The sequence below is a fragment of the Mercenaria mercenaria genome, chromosome 1 (assembly GCF_021730395.1).
Source record: "Mercenaria mercenaria strain notata chromosome 1, MADL_Memer_1, whole genome shotgun sequence".
NCBI lineage: Eukaryota > Metazoa > Mollusca > Bivalvia > Venerida > Veneridae > Mercenaria > Mercenaria mercenaria.
In genome coordinates, this window is record NC_069361.1 from 37,676,998 (window position 1) to 37,703,374 (window position 26,377).

General features: G+C 36.8%; 1 protein-coding gene across 4 annotated transcripts in view; it reads right to left on the reverse strand.

The window, feature by feature from the left end:
* The window catches only part of LOC123523369 (1-phosphatidylinositol 4,5-bisphosphate phosphodiesterase beta-4-like), a 227,829-nt gene that overhangs the window by 47,098 nt on the left and 154,354 nt on the right, over window positions 1-26,377 (reverse strand). For 3 of the 4 annotated variants that reach the window (XM_053544704.1, XM_053544711.1, XM_053544716.1), the window contains exons 18-20: window positions 25,148-25,231; window positions 4,533-4,639; window positions 919-1,060 (exon numbers count right to left, since the gene is read on the reverse strand). In XM_053544704.1, coding sequence (XP_053400679.1) covers window positions 919-1,060; window positions 4,533-4,639; window positions 25,148-25,231 — 333 coding nt within the window. The remainder of the gene's footprint in view (window positions 1-918; window positions 1,061-4,532; window positions 4,640-25,147; window positions 25,232-26,377) is intronic. The other variant, XM_053544720.1, reaches the window with a different exon arrangement.

Sequence of the window (26,377 nt, forward strand, 5' to 3'; positions counted from 1 at the left end):
GGAACCCATAATGGAATCTGGCCAGTTCAAGAAAGGAACCAAGATCTTATGGTGATACAGGTTGTGTGCAAGTTTGGTTAAAATAAAATCAAAAATGAAACCACTATCGTGCAGACAAGAAATTGTTGACGGACGCACGGACGGACGGACTGACGACGGACGAAGGGTGATCACAAAAGCTCACCTTGTCACTATGTGACAGGTGAGCTAAAAAACTATTTGCATCTTTGATTTTTCACAGACATTTTGCAAATGTGCAAGTGTCAAATTCCAGCGCTATCCTCACAGATTATTACAAGAGAGGCGATAAGTTCTATATCTGTGGCCTTAATCATCTGGCAGAGAGGCCTTAAAGATATCAATAGAGAAAGGATGAAACCACTTCACCTAATTTTCATGAACTATGAAGCCATTTTCTGTTCTAATTTCAATGAATTAACAGTCTCAGTCTAGCAATCTTTCAACTTCCTGTTCAGTCCGTAATGAAATCTTTAATGAAAATAATGAAAAAAAAAAAAACACTTAAAAATCAGTAATTTAAAATGCTTAATTTTAGATGTCTGCTGCAAAATAATGCTCCCTTTGCGTGAAGCTTTCATTAAGATCTACTTGCATTTGAGAACTTATAATCTTGATGTTCAGATTATAAAGGGACTTTCAGAATGGCAAGTTCTATTTTAAGGTGACTTCTTGACACAACAAAGCTTTAAAAAACAGAAGAAGAAAATAAACCACACTTATTAACACTCAAATATTTAAGCATGTAATATATGATCTGACTTATCATTTCTTAAGTTATATTCCATTCTTAGCCTGTATTACTTTTTTTTAATTTCTGAAATTTGTTTGAGAATTTTAGATAGGTACTTATTACAGTAGCCCTAATTTGAAATGAATAGGGGTGTGTGATTTACAAACCTTCGGCCACATCAAATCCCTGGAACTTGACTGGCTGAGCATAGTTTACAAGAGCAGACAGTGCTGGATGGATATTTGTTGTAGCTCCAGTATAATGGTAGGTCGACATCAAGGCCTGTTCTTCATCAGCAGTTAAAGCACCCTGAAAAACAGAAATATGTACCATGAAACAAGAATATTATATCCAGACATTAACTTTGTTTTGAAGTTGAAATGGCTATGATATTGACATTTTCACACTTAATACTGCTATTTGCAGTCTCTCTCCAGCTGTCTTGACTTCGATAGTGATATTGTCATTAAATACACTGACTGCCCTTCCACACTGATTCTGAACCTGTTCTTTAATTCACCTTGCCACCAATATAGTTTACGGACTTATAAATTCCATTAAAAAGTTGTCCTTGCATTAACCATATTTTCCCCTCTATACAAACCTTTATTTCATGTTGCAGTTTTTCTGGCTTTTACCTCAACATTTATGTCTTAATTCAGGCCTGTTTACTTACTTAGTTAACCACTGGGTCCCTACCTTTCTGAAACTGCATAATGATGCCTACAATAACTTCTGACACTTTCTTGGATTCAACCTTCCAATTTTACAATAATTAACTGGCCTTCACATTTTCTAACTACTTACTTTGACTTTTAAGTGTACTGGCTTTAACAATTACATTTTACAATTATTACTGACAGCAAACCTTTGTCTTTAATAGCTTTACCCACCACATTTTACAATGATTTACTGACTTTGAATTTCAACTTAAATTATTGTTTTAACCTGGTAAAATCTCATTTAATACCTAACAATGCACCCTCATACACATACCTTAACATTTCACCCTCATAAACATACCTTAACATTTCACCCTCATATGCATACCTTAACATTTCACACACGTAAACATACCTTAACATTTCACCCTCATATACATACTTCAACATTTCCCCCTTATATGCATACCCTAACATTTCACCCTCATAAGCATACTTTAACATTTCACCCTCATGCATACCTTAACATTTCACCCTCATATGCATACTGTAACATTTCACCCTCAAATGCACACCTTAACATTTCACCCTCATATACATACTTTAACATTTCACCCTCATATACATACTTCTAACATTTCACCCTCAAATGCACACCTTAACATTTCACCCTCATATGCACACCTTAACATTTCACCCTCATATACATACTTTAACATTTCACCCTCATATACATACTTCTAACATTTCACCCTCATATGCATACCTTAACATTTCACACTCATATACATACCTTAACATTTCACCCTCATATACATACTTCTAACATTTCACCCTCAAATGCACACCTTAACATTTCACCTTCAAATGCATATATTAACAATTCTGTATCACATACATACCTTAACATTTCAACATCCTATACATACCTTAAGGAGGTAGGTTACCTTGTTACCAGGGTAAATTCAAATTAGTTGAACCGCAGTGATTTTTTGTTTTTCGTGTAATTTAATGTTTTAACTGCTACAATCTCAGTTCCGTTTATCTCTGTCCCTTCAAGTACAATTTTTATCCAGGTTTGAAGTACATGACCCTCTTAAGGTATTTTATATAGAAAGAAGAAGGAAAATACGGATATTTAACACTTTTCAGTGTATTTTGGTTTCATTGTTATCCGTAGAAGTCTGCATAATTAATAGTTTTACTAGTATGCGCATTAGCTTTCTAATAAAAGCTTAAAATGTATATGTCGCGGGGCTCGTGTTTCCATGGTAACGCATTTTCTCTCATTTTTCAACAATTATGTATGAAAACGGGTTTTTCGAAGGCTTCAGTGCCATTCTGTTATTGACCAACATGGAATATTTGGGTAATATGATTAGCAAAATACCAAGAACTTTACATGGTACTATGTTTTTCTTAAAGTTTAGAGTAACCATGGCAACAGAGATGTTTAAAATAGCTTATATGTTGCTTTTTATCGTAATTTCTTATAAAAAAATATTATATAAAATTATCTTTCTTGTTAATGTAGCTTTAAAACATCTTATTTCTAACGTTAGTAATATTTTCGTATGAATTGCAGTAAATTTAACAAATTTCACAGCTTAAAATACTTACAGCAGTGCCCGTCGTCTGACATTTTTATTGAAAAATCGTTTTACATGCTGCTATTATTCTCATGGATATTGTTGAAATGAAAATAAAAAGCCGAAGCCGTGTTCCTTAAATAGACCAGTGTCAACGCTTTTGAATTTTACAATTAGACATATAGGTCATGGGCTTCGTTTCCATGGTAACATCAATTTAATTCAAGACACCACAATTTTATACTGAAATTTGAACAATTTTAGAGCTTAGTTTTAGTATTTAAGTAACAAATTATCAACGGAAACTGGGAAATAGGTATAACAAATCAAACTGCCCAATTTTTATTTGTAAATGACCGCAATAAGTTACCTTTCAGCTAACTATATTCCCAATCATATCAGTTACCATCATCCATTTTCTTACATTCCGCATAACATTTCAATATAATTACATAAAAGAAGCAAAATATTGATCATTTTTCAGAGCAAAAGCCTAATAAAAAGTATTTCAGCAAATAATGGCTGTTTAAAAATAGTTCAAATAAAGAAAAAGCACAGAATAACGTACTTTCAAAATAAAAGCTATTAATTTTGCGCGGTAACTGACACGTAACGTCATGACGTCAATGACGTCATTTTAAGGCAACAATGTTTTGAAGCGTTTCTGCGGCAATTCATTCATTATTTCTGCGTTATTAAACCATTAAACATAAGATCGGAGGCAGGTTCAACATTTATTTCCAGAAGAATGGATATACAAACACATTTAGTTTGTCGTAAACGTCGTCGTAAATCGTCACGTTAGCTTCCGGTTGGACATGCGCACTTACAAATATCAAAATAACCTACCTCCTTAACATTTCAACATCCTATTATACCTTAACATTTCACCCTCAAATGCATACCTTAACATTTCACCCTCAAATGCATACCTTAACATTTCACCCTCATATACATACCTTAACATTTCACACTCATATACATACTTTTAACATTTCACACTCATATGCATACCTTAACATTTCACACTCATATGCATACCTTAACATTTCACACTCATATGCATACTTTTAACATTTCACACTCATATGCATACCTTAACATTTCACACTCATATGCATACCTTAACATTTCACACCCATATACATACTTTTAACATTTCACACTCATATGCATACCTTAACATTTCACACTCATATGCATACCTTAACATTTCACACTCATATGCATACCTTAACATTTCACACTCATATGCATACCTTAACATTTCACACTCATATACATACTTTTAACATTTCACACTCATATGCATACCTTAACATTTCACACTCATATGCATACCTTAACATTTCACCCTCATATACATACCTTAACATTTCACCCTCATATACATACCTAAACATTTCACCCTCATATACATACTTTAACATTTCACCCTCAAATGCACACCTTAACATTTCACCTTCAAATGCATACATTAACAATTCTATATCATATACATACCTTAACATTTCAACATCCTATACATACCTTAACTTTCATGTTTATATCATCTTCTTCTATAAGGTCTGGGGTTATGGGTATCATATACTCAGGGTGGGGATCAGTGTCTGTGCTAACGGGGGTTGGATTCAAGTCTGAAACAAATATAAAATGTCTATCAGTATAAAAAGTATATTTACACCAATTTATTGATATAAAACCAGAAATTGTTCAATGTTATTTCAAGGTAAATATGAAACTTTCAAAATACCCTATGCTATATAATAATACTGTGAAATCAATATCATCTGTGGGGACTTATTTTTATGGATTCTCCATGGTGTCATTCCAAGAAATCAAATATCCATGTGAGTATAAACTGCCTTTTCTTTTTTATCCATAAAACTTAGAATCCATAATGAATTTGTGCCCCTATGGCATTGCTGTTTTGGCTGGAAACAGTTTCATGCCTAAGATATTAAAAGATTTCACAGTAATTTAGTTTTACTTTTTCTTATCCTTCTAAGAAAACAAGAGGGCCAAGATGGCCCTATATCACTCACCTGAGTTTACTTGCTCGCTAGAACAAATTTCTTTGCTGCAGCTTCAAAAACAAAAAACTAGGTGAGTAGGTCATGGTAAAGATTATTCAAGATAACAACTGAAATCTGTTAAAAAAATATCCAAAGCCAAATCTCTTTGCTGCAGCTTCAAAAACAAGAAAGTAGGTCAGTAGGTCAGGGTTTTAGAATACTGAAGAGGAGTATTGAAATTTGCATCAAAAATTATACACACGGTCCAAATTTCAATGCTGTAGCTTCAAAAACAAGAAAGTAGGTCAGTAGGTCAAGATTAAGACTATTCAAGATGAGTATTGAAATCTGTATCAAAAATTATACATGTGGTCCAAATTTCTATGCTGTACCTTCAAAAATGAAAAAGTAGGTATTTAACCCTAGGGGGATAATTTGAACAATCATGATATTGGACCACTAGATGATGCTACATATCAAATATCAAAGCCCTAGGCCCTGTGGTTTTGGACAAGAAGATTTTCAAAGTTTTTCCCTATATAAATCTATATAAACCACGTGACCCCAAGGGCAGGGCCATATTTGACCCTAGGGGGATAATTTGAACAAAATTGGTAGAGGACCACTAGATGATGCTACATACCAAATATCAAAGCCCTAGGCCCTGTTGTTTTGGACAAGAAGATTTTCAAAGTTTTTCCCTATATAAGTCTATGCAAACCATGTGACCCCCAGGGCGGGGCCATATTTGACCCTAGGGGGGTAATTTGAACAATCTTGGTGGAGGACCACTAGATGATGCTACATACCAAATATCAAAGCCCTAGGACCTGTGGTTTTGGACAAGAAGATTTTTTAAGTTTTTCATTTCGGTTGCCATTTGCCATGGCAACCAGAGTTCTGTGTGGAATTCAAATCTTTGAACAATTTTGAAAGGGGGCCGTCCAAGGATCATTCCTGTGAAGTTTCATCAAAATTGAACTGGTGGTTTAGGAGGAGATGTTGTTTAAAGGAAAGTTTGGACTGATGAACGCCTGACGGTGAGCAATCACAATAGCTCACCCTGAGACTTTGGCTCAGGTGAGCTAAAAACAACAATGTATTGAGAAGGGAGATAAAAGCTACATGTTACTGTTTTAAAAAGATAATTATTCAACATGGTATCAGGGGAAAACATTTCCCGGATAGTGCCTTGTAAATTAAAGTATTCCCACTTATAAGCACCATTTTCTACTTTCTTTTAGCACTATTACAGTAACAACTGTTTGTATTCATTCATAAGAAGTTATATTTTATAGCTACATTTACTTAGCTAAATTGAATTTTTCTTGATCATTTTTTCTTTTTTGTTTGTTTAAATTGGGTTCCTATATTAACACCCATCCCCCCCACCCCCAATTTGCAAAATACAATATCCCAGGGGCTTTTATAGAACACAAAAATTCACAAGTACATGATCATGGATGAAGAATGTATAAAAGCTTTGACTGGAAGATGAAAAATTCAACCCTGTAAATTTAGCAAAACCAAAATTATAGAGTACTTCATAATCTTGAATTTTACAAAGGAGATAAAATTTACACGAAGAATTTGTCTTTTGAAGAAGTTCAAGGAAGGAAAAGATTGTTATTCTTTCCTCAAATTATGTAAATATTTCAGTTCAATAACAAACACAACAGATACCAATGTACAGATTACTGTGCATAGACTGACCTAACTGGTTACAAAAATGAATCACCACAGACACATAACAAATATGCCCCAATTTCTGGCTGTTTATATATACAGGATAACCTCTGTTTAGCATTCCTCCTACAAACACCAAACTACAAATGCAGAAATCTTGTTTACAAGTGCAGTCAAACCTGAACTTAGCTGCCAGCCAAGGGAAGGGAGTTATACAATATGGCTGCTTATGGCAGATGAATCCTTCAGTCAAATTAAAATTAGAACAAAATGTCGAATTGGGAAGTTAGCTGACTGACTGCTTAACACAGGTGTCTGCTAAGGCAGGTTTAACTGTATGTTAAGATTCTTAATAACTGAAAACCCATAGAGCAATTATCTTTGTACAACAAACATATTTTCACCGCCCCAGCCGTGTTAGCTTTTGAAAGGATGTATCAAATAACATATCTTCATAACATGTCTATGTTACATACAAACTTCATGTAGAAATGGACATCATATACAATGCAAATGGTATGAAACGGCCATCAATCAGGAATATACATCCATATTATTAACATTTTCTTTAGTTTATTCTATATTCAGTTGTCAAAACCAGAGACAAACTTCAAAGCAAGTAACATTTTCCCTTAAAAGTCAACTGACAACAGTTACTGCTAAACTGGAATCAAACTTTGGGTATCCAGGGTGTAAGTCTAGTGCTTGACCTCCAGCTAACCCAACACAAGAAATACACAGGGGTCCAAGATTATAAACCTGAGGCTGGAGACCACTCTCAAACTCTAGAATCTGATAGGTTGTTTCCAAGAACATTTTTGAAACTGACCAATAGGAAAACAGCATTTTCTGAGACTGGACTCGCATCTAACTATTATAACCTTGGATCCAGGTCTTTCATTGTGACCCTGACTTTGGTCTTTTTGGCCAAGATTTCTTGTAACACACAGCATAAAACTGTCATTAATAGAACATTTCTGAACCATAAAAAAATCCTTATGTAAAGATCAGCATGACATCAAGTAATAAAAGACTATAACATTGCCTATTATGTGAGTAAACACAAGCTTTCTACATTGCGTGACCTTCGATGTCTAGACAACCTTCATATTTTATTAAGCTAGGTTTTTTTATGTGGTCATAAAAGCTGAACACTTAAGCAACAATGGATGAAAAAATGTTTTATGACACTGCAAAGGTGTAAAATGAACCACAGTTTATTGAATTCCATTTGTATATGAAATAGATCGTTGTATTAGAAGTACACCATCATCTGAAACACGCCAAGGTATTTCACACCCAACAGGAAACGAGGTACTAAACTGTAAATTTATTTCTTAAAACGATCAGTCTAGAAGAAACTGCTAGAGTGATGAATATCATGAAATTGCCGACTATTTATTCAATATTTACAATATTGTCTACTTCAACAATGTCTAGGATGTTTGAAATATGTTGTGACAAGAAACATTAATTTATAGATAGGAAATGATTCTGTACAATGAATTAACCTTTGATTTGTTGGAGTTTAAGTTACAGTAACACAACATAGGTCATATGGTGAGGTTCTTGCTTTTGATGGTTGGGAGAAGACTCCAGATGACCCTTAGACTTTAGCCTGCTGGCGGCAAGTGATTCTGCCTTTGCGACCAGTGCAGACCAAGATCAGCCTGCACATCTGTGCAGGCTGATCATGGTCTGCACTGTTCGCTATTCAGTCAGTAAATTTTTAGTGAAAACCCCTTCGAATAATTAATGGTACTGCCCAAATTGAATGATGGACCAGTCCTTTTTAGAAATTTAGCAGGCTAAAGTTTAAAGAAATATTTCAGGCATTTGCAGACATCCAGGTAAAACCACTGAACTTCCGTAACCTAGATGACTTCCTCAAATGAAAGGATTCTACATCTACATTTGAGCCGCACCATTTCACAACCAACATAGTGCATTTGCGACCAGCATGGATCCAGACCATCCTGCGCATCCACGCAGTCTGGTCAGGATCCATGCTGTTCACTAACGGTTTCTCTAATTGCAAAAGGCTTTGAAAGCGAACAGCATGGATCCTAACCAGACTGCGCCTGGTCTGGATCCATGCTGGTCGCAAATGCACTATGTTGGTTTTCTCATGGTTTAGCACATTTGGGTTCAAACCCAATGAGGCTAGACAAAAGCCTGTAATGCTTGCATATGTCTTCATAACTACTATAACAAGTGAATGAAGTATTGCCATGCAATACAAAGTCCCCTACTGGAAGACACCTAATTTTCTCTACTGCAGTATAACATAATGAACTGATATCTGTCAATGATGTATAAACAATATTGTACTACATATACAATATATTATAACAACACACTTGGATTAAAATGTGCATATATAAAAACCCACAGTTATTTTCATATTGAATTTTTTTGGCTGATTATAAAAATGTTATCATGTAAGTTATTTATAGTAACAACAAAGGGAAATTAATCTTTAAAAAAAAAAAAAAAAAAAAAAAAATCTATATAATATAAGTCCACAAGAAACCCTTTACCAGGTAGAGATAGGTCAAAATACACCTAAAAATTGGATGTAACATGCATGCTGTACCACAGAAAAGTGGTCTCGATTTTTCTCTACCGCCAGTAATAAAAAAGTTACAATAAAATCTATTTATAGTAACAACAAGGCAGTCTGAAAGACAGCTAAATCCCCCGCCACTGCTATGGATAGTGAAAGGGTAAAACCTTTGATTTTAGCTGTGACCTTGACCTTGAACTGACACGGCTGACTCATGAATTCTGCACAACGTCTTGATGAGGTGATCATCTGACCAAAGTTTCATGAAAATCCTTCAAGGGGTTTAGGAGATACAGAGCTGAAACCTTTGACCTTCAGTTGTGACCTTGGCTTTGAGTTGACATGGCTGTCTCATGAGTTCTTGATGAGGTGATCATTTGACCAAAGTTTGATGAAAATCCTTCAAGGGGTTAAGGAGATACAGAGTGGACACCAAATGGAAGGCTCAAACCTTCGACCCATAGTTGTGACCTTGACCTTGAGCTGGCATGGTTGACTCATCGTCTTGATGAGGTAATCATTTGACCCAGGTTTTATAAAATTCCTTCAAGGGGTTTAGGAGATATAGAGTGGACACGAAATGGAAGGCTAAAACCTTTGACCTTCAGTTGTGACCTTGACCTTGAGCTGACATGGCTGACTCATAAGTTCTGCACATCGCCTTGATGAGGTGATCGTTTGACTCAAGTTTGATGAAAATCCTTCAAGGGGTTTAGGAGATATAGAGCGGACACAAAATGGAAGGTTCAAACCTTTGACCCTAAGTTGTGACCTTGACCTTGAGCCGGCATGACTGACTCATGGGTTCTGCACATCGTCTTGATGAGGTGATCATTTGACCCAAGTTTTATAAAATTCCTTCAAGGGGTTTAAGAGATATAGAGCGGACACAAAATGGAAAGCTCAAACCTTTGACCTTGAGTTGTGACCTTGACCTTGAGCCGGCATGGCTGACTCATGGGTTCTGCACATCGTCTTGATGAGGTGATCATTTGACCCAAGTTTTATAAAATTCCTTCAAGGGGTTTAGGAGATATAGAGCGGACACAAAATGGCAGGCTCAAACCTTTGACCTTGAGTTGTGACCTTGACCTTGAACCGACAAGGCTGACTCATGGGTTCTGCACATCGTCTTGATGAGGTGATCATTTGACCCAAGTTTCATGAAAATCCTTCAAGGGGTTTAGGAGATATGGACCGGACACGAATTTGTTACGGACGGAAGGACGGACGGACGGAAGGACGGACGCAGACCATTCCTATAATCCCTCCGCCACGGCGGGGGATTAACAAAGGGACGTAATTCTAAAAACAAGGGTGCCTCATGGTGGTGAACATTTGTTCCAAGTTACATCAAAATCCCTCCATGCATGAAGAAGAAATGTTCCGTACAAAGTCATTCTTGAATTTGACCTTTGACCTCTAAATATGACCTTGACCTTAGACCTAGGGACCTGGTTCTTGCGCATGACATGTTGTCTCATCCAGGGGAATATTTGTGCCAACTGATATCTAAATCCTGCTTTGCATGACAAAGTTATAGACCGGACAGGAAAAAAATCCTCTTGACCTTTGATCTCAGTGTGACCTTGACCTTTAAGCTAGGGTACTGGGTGTTGCGCATGACACGTCGTCTCATCATGGGAAACATTTGTGCCAAGTAATATTAAAATCCCTTCATGGATGGCACAGTTATGGACGGGACAGGAAAAAAACTCTGTTGACCTTTGACCCCCAATTGTGACCTTGACCTTTGAGCTAGGGGTCCCGGATTTGCGCATGACACGTCGTCTCATCATGGGGAACACTTGTGCTAAGTGATATTAAAATCCCTTAATGAATGTCAGAGTTATGGACCGGACACGAAACAGACCCTGTTCATGCTATGTTAACATTTGACTGTTTAGTGTGACCTTGACCTTTGAGCTAGGGGTCTGAAAGTTGTGCATGACACATCGTCTTATTATGAGGTACATTTCTGCCAAGTAATATTAAAATCCCTTCATAGATGGGAGAGTTATGGACCGGACAGGAAAAAAGCCTTGTTGACCTTTGACCTCCAATTGTGACCTTGACCTTTAAGCTAGGGGTCCAGGTTTTGCGCATGACATGTTATCTCCTCATGGGGAACATTTGTGCCAAGTAATATTAAAATCTCTTCATGGATGGGAGAGTTATGGACCGGACAGGAAAAAAGCCCTGTTGACCTTTGACCTCCAATTGTGACCTTGACCTTTGAGCTAGGGGTCCGGGATTTGCGCATGACACATCATCTCATCATGGGGAACATTTGTGCCAAGTAACACTAAAATCCCTTCAAGGATGGGAGAGTTGTGAACCGGACAGGAAAAAAGCCCTGTTGACCTTTGACCTCCAATTGTGACCTTGACCTTTGAGCTAGGGGTCCGGGTTTTGCGCATGACACGTCGTCTCATCATGGGGAACATTTGTGCCAAGTAACATTAAAATCCCTTCATGGATGACAGAGTTATGGACCGGACACAAAATTGCGGACGGACGGACGGACGGACAGACGGACGGACGGAATGACGGAAAAGTGCATTCCTATAGTCCCCGAAACTAGTTTTCAACCAGTAGGGGACTAATAATACAAATATACCAAAAATCTAAGGACCACAATATATTTCAAATTTCACCACTGACCTACAAACATCACATGCATATTGCATAACATGCACTGTACATGTAAGGATTTTCAACATACTGCAAATCTTACTTGTTACAAATATCATACATATATTAACAATTAAAGACAATCCTTGCTTTGTTTCTTCTATGTTTTTTTTAAGTCAATATGATTGTTTTTTTTGTTTTTTTTCAAAAACTTACAGCACTACAAAATAGTTTGATAGAATGAAATGTATTTAAAATAGAACAGGGTCGAACTTTCAAGCCAGTTACTGACTCTATCTTTAGCCAAAGTGATCTTTTAAATAACATGGTACTGTTATTGCCAAATTGTAACACTAACCAAAGTCCTTGCCTCTGACCTAGATATTCGAGGTATGGATCAAATTCTATTGTGCTTAAGAGATGTGTAAAATTTCAGTGAAATCTTTTAAATGTTTCAAAAGCTTTAGCTGAGACATGCTCATTGGTTATTTTCTGTGACTCTGACAGTAAAGACATGCCACTTGCACATGACATAATCTTTTCACCATGCAAAACATTGGGGGGTAAAGTTTCAACAGCATCTCTTGAATCATATATAACTAGAACTGTCACAGGAGTGACTCATACCCCCACCATACGGTCTTGTAACAGAAGAATGGCAACCAAGTAATCTTAAAAATACTTAGAATAATATAAAAATGTCAAAAAAGCTTAATACTTAAAAATAAGTTTACTCGTCTTTGGAGTACTTCATCCTGGGCTTCCACATATAAGTAATACTAGTATGATTATGTGCCCTGGATGAGGGATGTGGTAAATATAAAAAATTTCTAATATGAGAGATACACTAAAACTGAATACAAACAAGTGTCTTACCCACCCATGTTACCACAGAAAAATTATTTACTTTTTACATATGACTGATAATAAAAAAGTTAGAAAAATAACAAAAATATTGAAAATCTAAAAATAGGATTTCTAGAAATAGACTAATTCTTGGAATTTAAGGGGAAGAAACTCAGTACAAAAGTTAAACAAGAGGGCCATGATGGCCCTATATCGCTCACCTGTTATCATTGCACTTGAGGACAAGAAGGTCCTCAGAAAAAATATCTAAATCCAAAGGACAGGAGCAACAAAGGGAAGAAATTTAACAAAAAAGAAAAAAAAATTCTTACAAGGTACAGATATGTCAAAATACACCTAAAAACTGGAGGTACCATCCATGTTATGCCACAGAAAAGTGGTCTCGGTTTTTCCCTACGGCCAATAATAAAAAAGTTACTAAAAATAACCTATTTATAGTAACGTAAAAGGGAAGTAATTAAAAAAAAATATTGTAAGTGAACAAAAGAAGGATCTGTCAAATAAATCTGTTGACATAAATGAAATTTCAGATCAGTATCTTCATTAGTTACAGAGATATACCTATTTTAATTTGAAATAAAGGGAGGTAATTTGACATAAAATCAGTCCATAGTTATCTACCCTCATTGGCTCAGTCCAACTAATGACAATAATAAAATTTCAAATAAGTCCTATAAGTACTTACTGATATAAATCCATTTTGATTACAATAAGGGGAGGTAATCAGATATAAAATAACTCTGGAACCTACGAATGGATCTGATTTGTCATGGAATCCAAGATTTATTGTTGTTGAAGATATTTTGGAAGTTTATATCAAATAAAACCATAAAAGAAGTCTCTATATGGCTGCAAAAGCCAAAATAGCCAATTTTGGGTCTTTAAGGGGCCATAACTCTGGAACCCATGATGGAATCTGGCCAGTTAAAGAAAGGAACTAAGATCTTGTGGTGATACAAGTTTTGTGCAAGTTTGGTTAAAATTAAATCATAAATGAAGCTGCTATTGTGCAGACAAGGTCAAAATAGCTGATTTTGGCCCTTTCAGGGGCAATAACTCTGGAATCCATTATGAGATCTGGCCGGTTCAAGAAAGGAACTCAGATCTTATGGTGACACAAGTTTTGTGCAAGTTTGATTAAATTCAAATCATAAATGAAGCTGCTATTGTGCAGACAAGGTCAAAATAGCTAATTCTGGCCCTTTCAGGGGCCATAACTCTGGAACCCATAAAGGAATCCGGCCAGTTCAAGAAAGGAACCAAAATGTTATGGTGATACAAGTTTTGTGCAAGTTTGGTTAAAATAAAGTCATAAATGAAGCTGCTATTGTGCAGACAAGGTCAAAATAGCTTATTCTGGCCCTTTCAGGGGCCATAACTCTGAAACCCATAATGGAATCTGACCAGTTCAAGAAAGGAACCAAGATCTTATGGTGATACAAGTTGTGTGCCAGTTTGGTAAAAATCAAATCATAAATAAAGCTGCTATTGTGCAGACAAGGTCAAAATAGCTAATTTTGGCCCTTTCAGGGGCCAGAACTCTGGACCCTATAAAGGGATCTGGCCAGTTCAAGAAAGGAACCGAGATCTTATGGTGATACAAGTTGTGTGCAAGTTTGGTTAAAATAAAATCATAAATGAAACCACTATCGTGCAGACAAGAAATTGTTGACGCAGGCACGGACGCACGAGACGCACGGACGGACTGACGACGGACGAAGGGTGATCACAAAAGCTCACCTTGTCACTATGTGACAGGTGAGCTAAAAAAGGTTACTTCCCTTTGGCTCTAAGCCAATCAGAATGAGATATAGTGAAAATACATCAAAATTAACCTAAAATTCTAAGTAAAAGGGGACATAATTCAAGAAAAATTGGTGTCAGAGTTATGCACCTTGTGTCAAATGATGTGGGTGATGAGGTGGAACATCTATTTTAAGTTTAAATCAAATCCATTTAGTAGTAACTGAGATACAGTGAATATACATCAAAATTAACCTTTAATTCTAAGTAAAAAGGGGCATAATTCATGAAAAATTGGTGTCAGAGTTATGCACCTTGTGTCACATGATGTGGGTGATGAGGTGGAACATCTATTTTAAGTTTGAATCAAATCCATTTTGTAATAACTGGGATATAGTGAAAATACATCAAAATCAACCTTAAATTTAAAGTAAGAAGGGGACATAATTCATAAACAAGAGGACCATGATGGTCCTGAATCGCTCACCTATCCCCACAAGACCCAGTGTTGAACTGAGTATGACGTCGTTATTTCTATTATTTGACAAAGTGACCTAGTTTTTGAGCACATGTGACCTAGATATCATCAAGATAAAAAATTCTGACCAATTTTCATGAAGATCCATTGAAAAATATGGCCTCTAGAGAGGTCACAAGCTTTTTCTATTATTTGACCTAATGACCTAGTTTTTGAAGGCACGTGACCCACTTTTAAACTTGACCTAGATATCATCAAGGTGAACATTCTCACCAATTTGGCCTCTACAGAGGTCACAAGGTTTTTCTATTTTTCGACCTACTGACCTAGTTTTTGACCGCACATGACCCAGTTACGAACCTGACCTAGATATCATCAAGCTGAATATTCTCACCAGTTTTCATGAAGATCCATTGAGAAATATGGCCTCTAGAGAGGTCACAAGGTTTTTCTATTTTTAGACCTACTGACCTAGTTTTTGACCCCACGTGACCCAGTTTCGAACCTGACCTAGATATCATCAAGGTGAACATTCTGACCAAAATTCATGAAGATCTCATGAAAAATACGGCCTCTAGAGAGGTCACAAGGTTTCTCTATTTTTAGATCTACTGACCTAGTTTTTAACCCCACGTGACCCAGTTTCGAACTTGATCTAGATATCATCAAGGTAAACATTCTGACCAATTTTCCTGAAGATCCATTGAAAAATATGGCCTCTAGAGAGGTCACAAGGTTTTTCTATTTTTAGACCTACTGACCTAGTTTTTGACCGCATGTGACCCAGTTTCGAACTTGACCTAGATATCATCAAGGTGAACATTCTGACCAATTTTCATGAAGATCCATTGAGAAATATGGCCTCTAGAGAGGTCACAAGGTTTTTCTATTTTTAGACCTACTGACCTAGTTTTTGATCCAACATGACCCAGTATTGAACTTGACCTAGATATCATTAAGGTGAACATTCTGACCAACATTCATGAAGATCTCATGAAAAATATGGCCTCTAGAGAGGTCACAAGGTTTTTCTATTTTTAGATCTACTGACCTAGTTTTTACCCCCACGTGACCCAGTTTCGAACTTGACCTAGATATCATCAAGGTGAACATTCTGACCAATTTTCATTAAGATCCATTGAGAAATATGGCCTCTAGAGAGGTCAAAAGGTTTTCTATTTTTAGACCTACTGACCTAGTTTTTGACCCCACCTGACCCAGTTTCGAACTTGACCTAGATATCATCAAGGTGAACATTCTAAACAATATTCATGAAGATCTCATGAAAAATATGGCCTCTAGAGAGGTCACAAGGTTTTTCTATTTTTAGACCTACTGACCTAGTTTTTGACCCCACGTGACCCAGTTTCGAACTTGACCTAGATATCATCAAGGTGAACATTCTGACCAATTTTCATGAAGATCTTGTGAAATATATGGCCTCTAGAGAGGTCACAAGGTTTTTCTATTTTTAGACCTACTGACCTAGTTTTTGATGGCACGTGACCCAGTTTCGAACTTGTCCTAGATATCATCAAGGTGAACATTCTGACCAACTTTCATAAAGATCCCATGAAAAATGTGACCTCTAGAGTGGTCACAAGCAAAAGTTTACGGACGGACGGACGCACGGACGGACGGACGGACGACGGACGACGCGCGATCACAAAAGCTCACCTTGTCACTTTGTGACAGGTGAGCTAAAAATTGATGTCAGAGCTAAGCACCTTATGTCACATGATGTGGGTGATGAGGTGGAACAACTATTTTAAGTTTGAATCAAATCCATTTAGTAATAACTGAGATATAGTGAAAATACAACAAAATTAACCTTAAATTCTAAGTAAAAGGTGACTTAATTCATGAAAACTTGGGGTCAGAGTTATGCACCATGTGTCACATGATGTGGGTGATAAGGTGGAACATCTATTTTAAGTTTGAATCAAATCCATATAGTAATAACTGAGATAATAGATTTCGGGACGGGACAGGAGGCGACGCGACGCGACAAAACTGACTCCCATATACCCCCCTCCAAACATGTTTGGTGGGGGTATAATTAATAATCGCTAAGATGTGCTCATCCTAACCCTCACTCAAGTGCCTTTGTCTGTGTCCTTGACCTTAGAGGTATGGACATGACTTGTGCCAGCATGTTTAACATTTGTGTGAAGTTTCATTGAAATTGCTTGAATAGTCAGTGAGTTAAGACTTAGAAACAACAGAAGTACTCTTGACATAATTATAGACTTCCACTATGACTACTATATTCCTTAATTTTTGGACATAATAACATTCAACTTCTAGGGGCATAACAACAATTATTATATACTTTACTATAAATAGTAACAAAACTGCATTGGACAAAATCCTGTAACTCGGGCCAAATAACCAGAAGCAGGCATTATTACAGGTTACTTGCCCGCCCTTGATGAGTGACGTCATTTTACCCTGTGTCGCCGTGATAAAAAATTTAACGTCTATATTCTTTATGATTAATTGATTTGAACAATCCAGTAATCATTATTGTCTTTAGGTATATAATAAACAACTCAATGAATGGCTATGATGTTCCTTACATGGTTATAAGCACTCCTGAATCAATATTGGCACTCACACTACGCCCTCGTGCAATACAGGTTTAGTCGCGCTAATAACCACTTCAGGCCTGCTATTGCCATTTACTTAATTAATAAGTATATATTTATTATTATGGTGATGCATCTCCTATTTATGTTATATTGACAAAATACAAATTATTTTCAGGAAAAAATATATATACATATACTCAATCAAATTGACTATAATGACCTCCACATCAGTTATCACCAACAAACATAATTATATGTGTGCAAGACTATCCTACCACAGTAAAACATAAAAAATCAAACCTGTAAAATAAACATTCTTGCATAAATACTAAAGTAGTTTACTTTTTTCAATGGATACAAGTACAGTTTATGGGAGAAAAGCATGTATTCTTAAAGACATTCATATTGCAGTCAATACATATCTTTTTTATTTTTTTAAATGTTGTGCCACTGCCAAATATTTATTTTTGCGCAAATGAACATTCGAATCAAGGTCTTTTTTTTTTTTAGCACAAAATTTAATTCTCACATTTTTGTAGCATTAAAAGATGCAATCTGATCCTTACTGTAAGTTTTGCCTCATTAGCTACTAACCCCTTCGCATTGTCATCTCCAAAACAAAAATTTGTTTCCTCGCTTACTCCCCCCGTTTACTATTTCTGACATTGCTTTACCAAGAGGCATTTTATTTTTTGTTGATAAACATGAATATATTGAACTACACAAAATTTGTGTGATTTCATTTTTAGGAATCACATCAATGAACTAGAAGATGCTTTTGTAAACAAGAGGCCCATGATGGCCCTATATTGCTCACCTGTTACCACTGCACTTGAGGACAAGAAGGCCCTCAGAAAAAATATCTAAGTCCAAACGACAGGAACAACAAAGGAAAGAAATTTAACCAAAAAGAAAAGAAAAATTCTTACAAGGTACAGATATGTCAAAATAAACCTAAATATTGGAGGTACCATCCATGTTGTACCACAGAAAAGTGGTCTTGGTTTTTCCCTACGGCCAATAATAAAAAAGTTACTAAAAATAACCTATTTATAGTAACGTAAAAGGGAACTAATTAAAAAGAAAATTATTGCAAGTGAACAAAAGAAGGATCTGCCAAATAAATCTGTTGATATAAATGAAATTTCAGATCAGTATCTTCATTAGTTACAGAGATATACCTATTTTAATTTGAAAAAAGGGAGGTGATTTGACATAAAATCAGTCCATAGTTATCTACCCTGATTGATTCAGTCCAACTAATGACAGTAATGAAATTTCAAATAAGTCCTATAAGTACTTACTGATATAAATCCATTTTGACTACAATCAGGGGAGGTAATCAGATATAAAATAACACTGGAACCTACGATTGGATCTGATTTGTCATGGAATCCAAGATTTATTGTTGTTGAAGATATTTTGGAAGTTTGTATCAAGTAAAACCATAAATGAAGTCTCTATATGGCTGCAAAAGCCAAAATAGCCAATTTTGGACCTTTAAGGGGCCATAACTCTGGAAACCATGATGGAATCGAGCCAGTTAAAGAAAGGAACCAAGACCTTGTGGTAATACAAGTTGTGCGCAAGTTGGGTTAAAATAAAATCATAAATGAAGTTGCTATTGTGCAGACAAGGTCAAAATAGCTAATTTTTGCCCTTTCAGGGGCCATAACTCTGGAACCCTGTATGGGTTCTGGCCAATTCAACACAGGAACTGAGATCTTATGGCAACACAAGTTTTGTGCAAGTTTGATTAAATTTAAACCATAAATGAAGCTGCTATTGTGCAGACAAGATCAAAATAGCTAATTCTGGCCCTTTCAGGGGGCATAACTCTGGAACCCATAATGGAATCTTGCCAGTTCAGAAAAGGAACCAAGATCTTATAGTGATACAAGTTGTGTGCAAGTTTGGTTAAAATAAAATCATAAATGAAGTTGCTATTGTGCAGACAAGGTCAAAATAGCTAATTCTGGCCCTTTTAGAGGCCATAACTCTGGAACCCATAATGGAATCTGGCCAGTTCAACAAAGGAACCTAGATCTTATGGTGATACAAGTTGTGTGCAAGTTTGGTAAAAATCAAATTATAAATAAAGCTGCTATTGTGCAGACAAGGTCAAAATAGCTAATTTTGACCCTTTCAGGGGCCAGAACTCTGGACCCTATAAAGGGATCTGGCCAGTTCAAGAAAGGAACCGAGATCTTATGGTGATACAAGTTGTGTGCAAGTTTGGTTAAAATAAAATCATAAATGAAACCACTATCGTGCAGACAAGAAATTGTTGATGGACGGATGAATGAGGTCAAAATTCAAACCATAAATGAAGCTGCTATTGTGCAGACAAGGTCAAAATAGCTAATTCTTGCCCTTTCAGGGGCCATAACTCTGGAAACCATAAAGGAATCTCGCCAGTTCAAGAAAGGAACCAAGATCTTGTGGTGATACAAAATGTGTGCAAGTTTCGTTAAAATCAAATCATAAATGAAGCTGCTATTGTGCAGACAAGGTCAAATAGCTTATTCTGGCCCTTTCAGGGGCCATAACTCTGGAACCCATAAAGAAATCTGGCCAGTTCAAGAAAGGAACCGAGATTTTACGGTGATACAAGTTGTGTGCCAGTTTGGTAAAAATCAAATCGTAAATAAAGCTGCTATTGTGCAGACAAGGTCAAAATAGCTAATTTTGGCCCTTTCAGGGGCCATAACTCTGGAACCCATAATGGGATCTGGCCAGTTCAAGAAAGGAACCGAGATCTTATGGTGATACAAGTTGTGTGCAAGTTCGGTTAAAATAAAATCATAAATGAAACCACTATCGTGCAGACAAGAAATTGTTGATGGACAGACGGACGGATGCACGGACTGACGACAGACGAAGGGTGATCACAAAAGCTCACCTTGTCACTATGTGAAAGGTGAGCTAAAAAGCGCATGTCTCCCCCCATGCAAAGTCGTATAGGCAAGAAGTCAATAGGGGTCAGGAGCAAAAGTCAAAGAGACACTGATGGTTGGCTGCAATAGGGATCATCTACTTGGCATGTCCAGTCATCCCGCTAAGTTTCAACACTCTTGGCCTAGTGGTTCTCAAGTCACTGTTCAGGCTCCTGGGACCTTGACCTTTGATGAAGAGACCCCAAAATAAATAGGGGTCATCTACTCTGCATGTCCAATCATCTTATTAAGTTTCAACATTCTAGGTCAAGTGGTTCTCAAGTTATTTTCCGGAAATGATTTTACATGACCAGGCCCCTGTGACCTTGACCTTTAACAGACTGACCCAAAAATCAATAGGGGTCATCTACTCTGCATGTTCAATCATCCTATGAAGTTTCAACATTCTGGGTCAAGTGGTTCTCAAGTTATTGATCGGAAATTGGTTTCCATGTTCAGGCTCCTGTGACCTTGACCTTTAAAAGAGTGACCCCAAAATCGATACGGCTCATCTACTCTGCAAGTTCAATCATCCTATGAAGTTTCAACATTCTGGATCAAGAAGTTCTCAAGTTATTGATCGGAAATGGTTATCAATGTTCAGGCCCCTGTGACCTTGACCTTTAACGGAGTGATCCCAAAAACAATAGGGGTCATTTACTCTGCATGACCAATCATCCTATGAAGTTTCAACATTCTGGGTCTAGTGGTTCTCAAGTTACTGACCGGAAACAGTTTTCCATGTTCAGGCCCCTGTGACCTTGACCTTTAACAGAGTGACCCCAAAATCAATAGGGGTCATCTATTTTGCATGTACAATCATCCTATGAAGTTTCAACATTCTGGGTCAAGTGGTACTCAAGTTATTGATCGGAAATGGTTTTCAATGTTCAGGCCCCTGTGACCTTGACCTTTAACAGACTGACCCCAAAATCAATAGGGGTCATCTATTTTGCATGTACAATCATCCTATGAAGTTTCAACATTCTGGGTCAAGTGGTACTCAAGTTATTGATCGGAAATGGTATTCAATGTTCAGGCCCCTGTGACCTTGGCCTTTGATGGAGTGACCCCAAAAACAATAGGGGTTGTCTACTCCAGCAGCCCTACAACCCTAATATGAAGTTTGAAGGTTTTAGAATGGTTCAAATGGTTCTCCAGTTATTGATCGGAAATGAAGTGTGACAGACGGACAGGGCAAAAACAATATGTCTCCCTCAGACCAGGGTGGTGGGGGAGACATTATTAAGGAAGCATAAAAACCAGCATGTTTTTATTCAATTTCTCACAAATTTCAGCAGGTCAACTTGATCACACTCAGACAAATTTGGAGCAATTCTTTTTAAATGTTTTGAAATTCTATTCCTGTTTACCAATTTATTAAAAATATGCTTAGTATTGTTAATGTAATGTTTGTAAAACAGAAAAGTAAAGCCTATCATTTTAAACACGTAATACAGTAACCGGTAATGTTGTTGATTTGTGCACCCTGGTTATGGATATTTGAATCTAATGAAGCTGACAGTTAATCAGAATGAACAAGTAAATAAAATTTTAAGGAAATCACGAGACCATCACCTATACAAGAGGACCATGATGGTCCTGAATCGCTCACCTATCCCCACATGACCCAGTGTTGAACCGAGTATGACGTCGTTATTTCTATTATTTGACAAAGTGACCTAGTTTTTCAGCACATGTGACCTAGATATCATCAAGATAAAAAATTCTGACCAATTTTCATGAAGATCCATTGAAAAATATGGCCTCTAGAGAGGTCACAAGGTTTTTCTATTATTTGACCTAATGACCTAGTTTTTGAAGGCACGTGACCCACTTTTAAACTTGACCTAGATATCATCAAGGTGAACATTCTCACCAATTTTCATGAAGATCTCGTGAAAAATATGGCCTCTAGAAAGGTCACAAGGTTTTTCTATTTTTCGACCTACTGACCTAGTTTTTGACGGCACATGACCCAGTTACGAACCTGACCTAGATATCATCAAGCTGAACAGTCTCACCAATTTTCATGAAGATCTCATGAAAAATATGGCCTCTAGAGAGGTCACAAGGTTTTTCTATTTTTAGATCTACTGACCTAGTTTTTAACCCCACGTGAACCAGTTTCGAACTTGATCTAGATATCATCAAGGTAAACATTCTGACCAATTTTCATGAAGATCCATTGAAAAATATGGCCTCTAGAGAGGTCACAAGGTTTTTCTATTTTTAGACCTACTGACCTAGTTTTTGACCGCACGTGACCCAGTTTCAAACTTGACCTACATATCATCAAGGTGAACATTTTGACCAATATTCATGAAGATCTCATGAAAAATATGGCCTCTAGAGAGGTCACAAGGTTTTTCTATTTTTAGATCTACTGACCTAGTTTTTACCCCCACGTGACCCAGTTTCGAACTTGACCTAGATATCATCAAGCTGAACATTCTGACCAATTTTCATGAAGATCCATTGAGAAATATGGCCTCTAGAGAGGTCACAAGGTTTTTCTATTTTTAGACCTAATGACCTAGTTTTTGACCCCACGTGACCCAGTTTCGAACTTGACCTAGATATCATCAATGTGAACATTCTGACCAATATTCATGAAGATCTCATGAAAAATATGGCCTCTAGAGAGGTCACAAGGTTTTTCTATTTTTAGACCTACTGACCTAGTTTTTGACCCCACGTGACCCAGTTTCGAACTTGACCTAGATATCATCAAGGTGAACATTCTGACCAATATTCATGAAGATCTCATGAAAAATATGGCCTCTAGAGAGGTCACAAGGTTTTTCTATTTTTAGACCTACTGACCTAGTTTTTGACCGCACGTGACCCAGTTTCGAACTTGACCTAGATATCATCAAGGTGAACATCCTGACCAATTTTCATGAAGATCTTGTGAAATATATGGCCTCTAGAGAGGTCACAAGGTTTTTCTATTTTTAGACCTACTGACCTAGTTTTTGACGGCACGTGACCCAGTTTCGAACTTGACCTAGATATCATCAAGGTGAACATTTTGACCAATTTTCATAAAGATCCCATGAAAAATGTGACCTCTAGAGTGGTCACAAGCAAAAGTTTACGGACGCACGCACGCACGCACGGACGGACGACGGACGCCGCGCGATCACAAAAGCTCACCTTGTCACTTTGTGACAGGTGAGCTAAAAAACAATACATCTAGTTTTCTGTATGATATTTTTATGCAAGAATAGCAAATTACATGTTTGTTGTATGCAATAACATTTGCAAAAACCCTCAGGATATGTTGGGAACCTTACACTTTCAGCTTCAGACACAACAATCCCTCGGGCTTGGGCTTCTGCAGCCGTTAATACATCTATCATTCCTATACTACCATTGCTAACCTACTTGAGTAAGAACTAAACACAAAAAAAGAAAAATCAGCAAACAAAAAATTTGCCAGACCAAAAGTTGGGGGTCACATCATAGAAACAAGTTTGTTTTTCTGCAGCTATCTGAGTATAAAGGAAGATTATCTTCTAGTGGTTGTATACTAGACAGTAGCCTTTAAGTCCTTATACAGAACTTTTGCAGACAGTTATAAGGAAAATAAGATTTTTTCTGGAAAAATGAAAACTCATTTGTCTGGCAAATTTTAAGACAATTCAAATAAGAAATAAAAGAACATAAAAAGTAGAAGTATATGATCAAAGAGGGCCATGACGGCTCCAAGTCACTCACCTGACCTTGACATTTTGAACCAACTTAGGTACACATTCATCAAACAATTAATGAAATAGTTTTTGAAAGTTTTTTTTCTATTTTTAGATCCGGTTGTCATTGAATGAAGTACAGCAGAATCATGTGGACAAGGCAGTCTGAAAGACAGCTATATCCTCCGCCACTGTTGTGACTTGACTCATGAGTTCTGCACATTGTCTTGATGAGGTGATCATTTGACCAAAGTTTCATGAAAATCCTTCAAGGGGTTTAGGAGATACAGAGCAGACATAAAATGGAAGGCTAAAATCTTTGACCTCGAGTTGTGACTTGACCTTGAGCCAACAAGGCTGACTCATGAGTTTTGCATATCGTCTTGATGAGGTGATCATTTGATCCAAGTTTCATGAAAATCCTTCAATGGGTTTACGAGATAGTGGACAAAAAATAGAAGGCTCAAACCTTTGAGGTTGAGTTGTGACCTTGACCTTGAGCCGACATGGCTGACTCATGAGTTCTGCACATCATCTTGATGAGGTGATCATTTGACCCAAGTTTCATGAAAATCCTTTAAGGAGTTTAAGTTAAATGGAGTGGGCACAATTGTTACGGATGGAAGAATGGACGGAGACCATTCCTATAACACCCCACCACTCGTGGCGGGGGATTAAACATGAGAAAGATCTATGCCAGGAGGGCACCTGTAATTCAAACTGGTATTTTCAAAAGGAAAAGGTATGTAAGTAATAATGTTGATGATAGTTCATGGACAACGGATAATGAATGTCGTACTGTCCACCAATACTAACAGCTCACTCTGAACCTCTGGTTCAGCTGAGCTTATAAAAAGTGAGTACTGTCTACAGACACAATTATAGCAGTAAGTATGTAATGCAACATTCGATATATACAACATGGTTTAAGTACCCCTGTCTCTTTGTGGTAAAACTGGCGGGAGTTCTGTAATCGGGGTGGTTATCGGGGAATCCGAACTTGAACTACTGCTATCATCTGGAGAAAGAGCAAACATAACAAGAATTGTCTCCCTTTATCACAAAGCAGACATTATCTCCCTTTATAACATGAGATATATGTATTTTTCAAAAAGCACACTTAACTCCCATTTTTAAGCATGAGAATTGCCTCCATTTAGTAAAAAACAGCAAGCATAGACTCCTTGATCCAAAGCAAACATGTTATAACTGGTTAACCAGAGGTGTCTCCCTTCCTTAAAATAGTAGACGTAAAATCTCCCCTTCAACAACAATACATGGGGTATTTATCTACAGGAAATTCAGTGAGTGAATATTAAAGTGTGGTATGATAAAAAGAGGTAAGTGTACGGTTATGCATACAGAAATGAAACTAGGTGTATATATATACTTAAAGAGTAATGTTTCAAAGTTTGTTTTTCCCCCCAAATTATTGAAACAGATGTACCAAATTATAAGTTTAAGACATAATATGGTGCATAAATTTCAAATATGATATCATTTAATCAACTACCATACCAAGGTCTAAACGGAAAACTGATGTACAGTCGAACTTCATTAACTCAAACTCAATGCGACAAGCAAAATTTGTTCGAGAGATCGGTGGTTCGAGCCATTAAACAAAGTTCATTATACAGGGATTTTTCCTTGACCTGATGACGAGTTCGAGAGAAAGGTGGTGTACGAATTATCCAAGTTCGAGTTAAGAAAGTTTGACTGTAACTCCTTCTTTATTCGATATGAGCTACACCAGTTTTCCATCCATTCTTGATATATCTTTACTCAATAATGTGAACCATAAAGAGACATGAGGTTTCAATAGTTCATTTACCATTCATGAACTCTCCTTCAAGTAAAACAAATTAGTATAGATGCTCACCCAAAGTGATGGATATAGGTATTAATGTTTTGAGCCGATGTCAAGAGAAAAACCTACATTTTTTTCTGTAAACCAATCTTTTTCTGTAGCTTAAGCCATCCTTAAAAAATTGGTTGTTTGCAGTAACGCGACCCAGAATTTTTAGTGTGAGTAGGTGGGTAGGGATTTTTTTTTTTCGGTTTTTTTTTTTTTTTTTTTTTTTTTTGTATGCTAATTGTACAACACCTGCATTTTCTTTTTAACCCTCTGGTTTATACACCTTCTGGGTACTAGCACTTCTCTGTA